At 35.7% G+C, this 9290-nt stretch overlaps 1 protein-coding gene across 1 annotated transcript; it reads left to right on the top strand.

Moving 5' to 3' along the window:
* Nucleotides 1-6709: 6709 nt before the first annotated feature.
* LOC114365429 (uncharacterized) lies at nucleotides 6710-9084 on the top strand. Its single transcript, XM_028322007.1, has 2 exons — nucleotides 6710-7115; nucleotides 8519-9084. The coding sequence occupies exons 1-2, from the start codon at nucleotides 6777-6779 to the stop codon at nucleotides 8948-8950; spliced, it is 771 nt and encodes a 256-aa protein (XP_028177808.1). The 5' UTR covers nucleotides 6710-6776; the 3' UTR covers nucleotides 8951-9084.
* Nucleotides 9085-9290: the final 206 nt, after the last annotated feature.

Genomic DNA, 9290 nt, shown 5'->3' with positions numbered 1-9290 from the left:
TCTGCTATGATCAAGTCAACCCTTGGCAATTATAATTTAAGTTACATAACGTAATAAAAGATACTTACAACTATAATCTATGATAAACTGTTTAGTGTAGCATATTATTTATCTTAAGTCGAAAAGCCAAAAAATTAATACAAATGCATCCAAATATACCGTTTTAATCACTTTAGGCTACTACCATTCACGTGCACGCAATTACAGCTGCATTTTCTATCGATATACTTAACACACTTCACTAGAAGATTTAATTTGATCTCAAACATATTCAATTAAAATCAAAACTTCTTACACTTGGATAAACAGTGGTAACGAACTTTATTGCGAGCATGCTATCTAATCCCTTCAAGTCTTATTAAACACGAATATACAGCTAAGAAAACTATAAAATATTGAGTTAAAATTTTAAAAATCTTTTATTTTGTCAACTCACCTCTTATAGTACTGGGCATTTTGTCAAAATCCTTAACAAGCGCAATATAAACAACAATCCATGAATGTCACTGTCAACACACAAGTATTATCCAACCTCAGACATGTTCACATGAGAAACACAATTAACACCACTGGCACCACACAAAATTAAAAGAAAAACTTTTGGCGCCAACAGAACTGTCAATGTCAATTTTCCCGCGTTCCCGCGCCGCTGGATGCGTGCTAGTGACGTGCTGTGGCGGAGGCTTGTGCTTTTTTCGCCGGCGCGCGCGACCGCGGCTGCAAGTAACTGTATTTTTTTTCGTGATGCGAACAGAGTGGTAACGGTGAGGCCGCGGCCGGTTCCAATGGTGGATCTTCCACAGCATCGGTGGAGCCGATGAACGTCTAATAAGTTTACGGTCGGTGGCGATTGATTGTTTCGATTGGTTTTAGGTTAGTTTTCAGAAAGCATTTACACGCCTCATCATGAGACGTTACTGTAAGATCATATTATTATTACAACTCAGCCACTCTACCCTGGTTTTGTAAATCAAGATCCTGTTTATGGGAAAAAGTCTTATCACACAAAAAAGCATCATTTGAAAAAGGCAAAGGAGCTAATGATCAACCTGCAAAACAAAACATTTGCAGTACGTACTTATTGCCAAATAAGCTGTCAACTTTTTCAAGCTTATACAAAAAGCATCATTTTTGAAAAAGGCAAAGGAACGAATGATCCTCCTGCAAAAGTGTAAAATTGTAGTCGTTATCCATGAGACCATGAACAATGAGGATCATTTCGATTTTTAGCTGTGAATGCAGATTTATAGGGCTAAGAAATCCTTAATACACAGTGCAAAAATTTTTGTTCTACGACAAAAATTGACGAAGTTATGGCCAAATTACTAAAAAAGTTCACTGACCGCCCGGCGCGGGGACGATGACGTCATTATATCCGATCCGAACGCTGCCGGCGTACTGCGTGGATAGAAAATATTTTTTTCTAGCCAAATTATCAGTTTTAGAGAAAAACTTGTAATGACATTTATTCATCAGAATAAAGTAAGCTATCGATAGGTAATTTTTAAAAATGGAAATTGTGAAAAATAACGCAAAAAATCCATACGCTCATACGATTCAATGGCACGCAGAGACGCGATTGGGGTCTCCGCGGTGGTATATTTGGCGATTTATTCAAATAAAAGGCCAGAAACTGGGTATTAGCATCATATTATGTATTATTATGTTCAATACAAACAATCATTAAGTTACACTCACCCCAACCGCGTCTCCGCATTGCATCGAATCCTATGAAAATGTGGTTTTTGGACATAGCAATACTTATTTTTCACAATTTTTATTTTTAAAAATTACTGGTCGATAGGTTACTTTATTTTGAAGAATAAATGTTATTAAAAGTTTTTTTCTAAAACTGATAGTTTAGCCGGAAAAAAATATTTTCCATCCCAATAGTACGCCGGCTGCGCTCGATTCGGATATAATGACGTCACGCGGCCTTGCGTACGTTGACTTTTAGCGGCAAAAACGGCCTATGTTTATTACTTAATATCTTCGTAAGTAATGGTCCGATTTGGATAATTCAAAAAGATATATCTTTCTTATGTCTTAAAGATTAACGTAGATACTAGTTTTATTGAATTTTCTACAACAGTACTGATCCTCATTGCAACACGTATTGCCAAATAAGCTGTAAACTTTTCCAAGCATATAAACAACAAGTATCCTGAAAGTCCTGCAACCCTGTTGTTGCGGATGAGATGTCGAAATACTTGCAGATTGACAAAAGTATGGATATATGGCAGATGATAAGAAAATACAATTTATTCATTAAAGGAAAGAAAACAAGAAGTAGTTTGATGCATTGATTGCAACAGAAAATGGCCTAAAGTAAATCCTAAGACGTTACTCGCTCGCGTAAAATCAAAGTAGCAGTATCTTCTGAAAACACAGTATTTTAATCTGTAATTTTTTTTCTTCTTTGAGGCTCTCGCGGATTGCATTTAGCCACGACAGGGTTTTTGACTTTTGCGGACATTGCATCTGTGTCACAACACAATAGGAACACGTTCACTGATAATAGCTTAGATCATAGACTCATTAAGACTATCATGAATTTTTAAACCATTTTTTTTTAATTGCAATAATTTCTTTGAGTCCATAATAAATATTAAATAAATAGTTTATACATAAGTTAACAATATTTTAAAATGATTAAGCCTAGATTTTTTGGTTTCTTTTAATATTTAGATAAGTTGTTTTTATGTTTATATACTACACTTACAGCAAAAAATTTCGCCAAAGGCAAAAATTAAGGAAAAAAAAAAATCAGGCAAAAAATACCTATTTCAGAAAATATAATATTTCAAACATTTCTGAATTGAGTTTATACCCTGAGGCAGAAACGCCCAATTATAAAATGCAATTTCTCATACAAAATTCATGTGGTGCCCAAACTAAACAGCTATAATTCATTATAATCTGTGTATCAACCGTTATGCGGTTTACAGCTTCCACAATGGGCATCATTGAATTTATTAGTCACCTACGTACCTACAACACGCTAACTAAGATCATTTTATAACTATAATCCGCTATTTTTTATTTTCACAACTTTAAAGTTCGTGTGAAACGGAATGGATCACACAAATTCGAATTTTGAACCTTCCGCCTGTCGAATTGCCGCGTAAACAAAACACACAGCGGGTCATTGAACTCAACGGTACTCCGGGTAACTTGACCAAACCAGTCAGACAACGTTGTTGTGACGTCACAGTTAGAGATGGGTAGTGGGTAAAAACCCATTTCACCCGATTGGGTTTAAACTGGGTGATAATGGGTAAAAACCGGGTTTTTACCCATTATCACCCATTCTGGTGGGTGAAAACAAAAATAGCGTTTTTTTAAAGTGAGAAGTGGTATTTGTTGCTAAGGGGGCGTTCTAGGGTATTTCGCCGAAACAGTAAATTTTCTGTGTCCGGGCAGGCGAACACATGTTTTTTTATATTTATATGTATAGCCTGACCAGGAACATAAAAACCCTCGCCATGTTGCGGAAAACTAATGGTACTAATTTCTTTTAATGGCAACAGTAACTGAAAACTTCATTGACATGTCACCTTGCATGTCAGTCTATTGTTGTCAAAGTGTAAACAAACTTTATTTTAAATGTGTGCAATTGATTTTGTGAATTAAATTGCTAAAATATTTTTATAGTCGTGAAAGAAAAGTGGTTCACGTATAAAACTATTTTTATGGGAAAGTTAATCAAAAGTTTTATTTGTTTTTGCTATTACAATAGCAGAAACTACAAATTATACCGTAGAAAAACTTAATCAAAAGTCGTTTTTCTAATTTCCTTGTTATGTCCATTACTGTTGTTTGCCAAAATGAAGGCACATTATAACAAATTTAAGCGTAATTTCATTCTAATAGCACTCTCTTTACATTTGAGAAACGTTTGGCTATCGGAAAATAAAAACTTTTAATGTCAAATACTTAAAGGAAGGAAATAAAGTGAAGTTAAGTTCTTGTCCGAGTCAAAAGTATAATTTCCCTGGGTCTTCTTTTCGACCATTGTAGTAACGAAACGAAATAACTTAGAATGTAATGCACTGCACCGTTACACTCGGCCATTTCGTCCCAAGAGGCCGTCGAGGCAAGACAGTACTTCGTTGAACAGTTTCGCGACAAATCGCATAAGTAAGTCCCTCCTTGGGTTTTTGTTTACTAAAAAGTCAATTTCTTTGGACGGTTTTTTGCAGCTAAACAATGGATTAATTTTATTGTTTATTTACACAGATGTTGTGTCTGTAGGGGTAAACCCATGATTTAAATAGTAAATGCATAGGGTAAATAGGTTTTTGTCTGTGGTGTCTTTTAGGCATAAATTTAATTTCTTTGGCTCTAATTTCCTTGTTTTCCGTGGCATAAAAAGGCCTAGGAAATTATAAAATACCATTTTTAATTCGGCGTAAAGTCAAATTTTGAGTATTTCTTTATTGGAATAAGTTTAAAATTTACATTTTAAGAAATGGGTATCAGAATAGATACAGAACAACTTGTTTTTAACTCTTAACTCAATTTACTGAATTTATCTTCTTTAGTTGTGTAAAAAGGTCGTAATGATACAAATTTATTTGTATGTTTGCTTGCGAAGGCACACAAAAATGGGTCGAACAAAAAAAAAGCAAACCACAGAAGAAAACTTAGAGAAAAAAATATTCATAATAATTTCCTTGGCTACCAAAAATTCATGACCTTATAACTTTGTTTCTAAAACGAATTATGACACCCCTTTTAGATACATTAGCTCAGTTTTTGTTACTTAATACAATGGGAAACTAAAAATAGTTAAAAACAAAAATATATTTCGTACCAAGGAAATTAGGCAAAATTGACCATTTTTGGCGAAATACCCTCTAGTGTTACGTAATGCAATCTGGGGGGAGAGGAGGTCTTGAAAAACGTTACAATGCGTTACAGTGGCGGAAGGGCGGTCGATTTCAAGTTTTCAAGCAGAAGTATTTTGTAGTTGGTGTTGTTATTTGTAACGTTATACCGTAATGTCATCAAAGAGAGAGTTTGGCATCTTTGGCATCCCCCCCTCCATGTCCTTGCCATGATCACAAATTATTGTGTTCCTACTATATTTCTTTTAAATCGGTTCAACGATTCTTGAAATAACACCATTTTATAAAATAATTGGTCACAACATCATAACGTGATCAATTTTACGATTTGGCCACGATATAAATGCATTAGTGTTAAATTTGACTTATTACTTATTAATCAATAAACTTAAATGAGAAAAATTTAATAAAAATAAAGAAAAGATACCAATTGAAATAATTATAAAATTATTTGTTTTCACCCGGTGTAAACACCCACGGGTGGAATGAAACGGGTTTTTATTGGGTTTTTACCCTCATGTGGGTTTTTACCCGGGTGGAAACCCATCTCTAGTCACAGTAGCTTACGCTATTCGTCCATAGGTGGCAGGCAACAACGAATTGTTAATACTTAAATCATTTTGCAGACATTTTTTTGTTTTTCTTGTTTTTAAAAATTGAACATTATTTTTTTTATAAACATTGAACCTTGTAAGTATATTTTAATGAAAGTCGATAAGTAGTAAGTAACGACATCTAGCGGGGAGTAGTAGAACTAAAAATATAATTTTACTCTGTCAAAAAAGCAGATGGACACATCCATCATATTGTCACTGCAACTCAACTAGATGGCGTTAGCTGTATTTAAATGTATTCACGATTCATGGATGGTGACTTTACAAGGTCTTTCATCACATCATTTTGTGTCAGTTTTGTTTTTGTTCACAAATGAAGTAAAATAAACTGAATTAAACCTGTGTTTTCGTGTTTGTTATTGTTATTATCTTCAAATAAGTTCCTGTGGACCGGAAAAGGTAAGTTTTATCATGTTCTTTTTCATGAAATATACGAATAGATGTTGTTAAATCCTACATAAACAAAAGTACGTTGTGTTCTCGTTAGAAAAGAAATACAATGTTGTTAATAAATAAGTTGGGCAGTTCAGAAGTTTAAATAAAACTTATAATATCAGTCATTATTAGGTAATTATGATAGGTAGGTTATTAGGGTTATACATAAATACCTACTTAAACGTGTAAACAAAACCGGTCTCATTTAAAATTCGCAAGTGCGAATACATGTCAGACAGACAGCAATTAGATATTTTTATGCAACCTAGCTAGCATCCTATTTGTCTAATTGCCAATAGGCTATCGCTTAAATAACTGTTCAAGTTGTTAATTAAGACATTACCTACTTATGCATATTAGGTAAAAAAAAAAAATTATGTTCCGAACGAAAACTTATGCATTGAATTTAGCGCAATTCTTTTGAGGTTGACTCGGTCAGTCAATTTCCTAAGATATGGATGATAACAAAATAAACGTCATTCTGGATTAATTTTACCTTTTCTTACCCAAACATTTTTGACCCCAGATTGAATAAGATCTCAATCAAAACGATTCAAATTGCATGAGTAGACCGTAAGTTACTATTTTTACCTCATGATAACATATCTTTTGCCTTAGAAAATGAAAGCAGGTGAAACGTAAAAACTAAGTAAGTAAGTTGATCGAGGTTTAACCCGGGTTAAACTTTGCTCGGTGCAACCTCGCCGCGCGCCTCGCCGCGATGGTTGCCGATCGTTGTCGATTGTACCCGATTGAAGCGTTCCGAAGTATGAACACGATGTCTCGCTGCACTACTCGGCTCACTTCAGCCAGTTCGCCGCGGCGAGTCATTTTACGTGGTAGTGTGTGTGTGCTTGGCCTTGCGCAGTTTTAAACTATGTCTCTTGGTTTACAATGGTCACAGGACCAAATACTTCTGTTCCTAGAAACACTACAGTCAGAGCCGGTTATCTGGGACCCAAGCAACAGGGGACATAAGGATAGAAAGTCATTGAATGATGCTTGGGCGCGCATTTCAGACACTTTTGGAGTTTCGGTACCTTTGTTAAAGAGAAAGAAGGAGTCGCTCAATGCGACTTACCGGGCCTACCGCAGGAAGGTGGAATCATCAATGAAATCTGGTGACAACGACGACTTTGTTTACCGTCCAACATGGTTCGCTTACGAGTATATGGACAGCTTTTTGGGGCAGGTGTACAATAAGCAAATCAAAACGGTAAGTTTATTTTAAAATTATCAACATTCAATCGCTAACTTACTAAGCGACTCATCAAGTCACGCGCCGTTTTGTTGTTCGAACGACAGCACACCAAGCCAAAAACACATTGACCTCTTATTTCGTTGCAATACGGGCTGTTTTGCAACAAAACTGTAAAGTCTGATGTAGTATGCTGTACATGATAATAAATAGATTGCAGAAGCAGCTTGATGTGGTTACTATCTATATATATAAAAATGAAACCCGTTTCGCGTTGTCACGGCATCACGTGTGAACGGCTGAACCGATTTCGATAATTCTTTTTTTTTAAATGTTTGTGGAAGTCCAAGGATGGTTCTTACGGAAAAAAATATTAAGAAAATCTCTAAGGATCGTTAATCGCTAAGGCGGTACGAAGTTCGCCGGGTCAGCTAGTACTAAATAAATACCGTCGTTACACAACACGCGAAATTAATCAACAGATAGTGTAAGCACTGTTTTTTCTGTCGCTTGGTAAACACACAACTTCATTTCGTTTCGCCGTTTCGTTGCCATGCTTCCCTTCGTGTGTACACCAGAGATCTCTGATTTACACTACTAATTTCGATTAATTTCGCACATAGTGTAACGGCGGCAAATCGTAAATAACTAGGTAGGTATGACGTAACATTAAAAACGAATTAGGTAGGATTTCTATTAAAAATAATAATGCAAAATTATTGTCATATTTTTAGGTTATGATAATTATAAAACCTGACTATTATTTATTGCTTGTGTTATTACCTACAGTACCTACTTCAGTACAGTATGGCTTTTATCTGCGTGGTATTAGATTAATACTAGTGTGTGGTATTTTAGTATTTTTAACTGCTTTACTCAAAGCAGGGTTAATGTCCATGTTTTGCCGCCAAGTTCTCTGATGAAGTAAAGTTTCGCGGCCATCATAATAAGATAGTTCTGGGAGGCATAAATATGCAAATTAATACTACAGGATACCTGAGTTTTTATCGGGTAACTATCCCGGGAATTCAGGGAACATAAAAGCATTGAGAGAAAATTGACATGACAACTGTATAAAAGACAGAAATCAATAAAAAATATTTAAAAATACATAAGGTATATCAAAAAGGATGCAGAGATGAATTAATGACTTTTTTGAGGATAAAAGAAAATATAATTTTAACTATAATAAATTTTTTATCAATAATTTTGTACCTACATTCTCTGTTTGGCCATAAGGTTAACTGGAAGAGAATGCCGAACGACATTATTAAGTTCGCCTTATGTGCCTTAGTTTATGTGCATTAAAGTTTTAAATAAATACTCGAATCCGTTTTCAACTTCTAACCACTGCTGTTATTTGCCCAGCAACATGTATCTAAAAACAAAAATATTCACATTTTATTTGATTTTTATTTCAGGATCAACGTGATGAAACCGAAAAAAGTATAGAAGAAATAGCAGAAGAAAGAGAAAACAGTCCACCTCCGAGAACCGATCCATTACGAATTAGGAAAATCATCAAGCGTCCAATTATCCATCTTAAACCATCTGCATCTGTATCATCTACACCTAACCCCGATTTCCAAATCGCTAGCAGACAAATGACTGAAGCGTTTAACAATCTGAATAAAATCATAAAAAGTACACAAGGAAAAACTGACCCTGCGACGACTGAAGACGAGTACGACGTTTTCGGGAAATTTATTGCCAAAAAACTGAGAAAGTTGCCTGAGCATGAGAGAGAGGATTTGATGTGTGATATCCACGCCTTATTCCGAAGATCACATTACGATCGGTCTATGGACCAAGACCACGTTGTTGTGGTCCAGGAATCGGAAGAAATATTGTAGGATCAATGGTGCTATGGTGACCGACGATAGGAGAAAGGTCGCGGGACGCTTGGGGAGGCCTTTTTGCCACTGATTACTGACTAATTAGAATAAATATTCTTGTTGATTATTTTTAATAAATGTGTAAATTTTAACCGCGTTTTCTTTGGCTTCCTCGAAGACCGTCGACGTCGAAGCGAGTAGTGTATTTGAGTCGAGCGAGCCTTCCAGCCGGAAGACGTAGCGTGGGCAGGCCTCCCACTAGGTGGACCGACGATCTGGTGAAGGTCGCGGGAGGTGCCTGGATGCGAGCGGCGCAGGACCGGTCTTTGTGGAAATCCTTGGGGGAGGCCTTTGTCCA

Source organism: Ostrinia furnacalis, unplaced genomic scaffold (genome assembly GCF_004193835.3).
Source record: "Ostrinia furnacalis isolate ACB-3 unplaced genomic scaffold, ASM419383v2 OfSCF7590, whole genome shotgun sequence".
In the NCBI taxonomy this organism is placed as follows: domain Eukaryota; kingdom Metazoa; phylum Arthropoda; class Insecta; order Lepidoptera; family Crambidae; genus Ostrinia; species Ostrinia furnacalis.
Note: the sequence above shows the minus strand (reverse complement) of the source record. Positions and strands in the feature narration are given on the sequence as shown.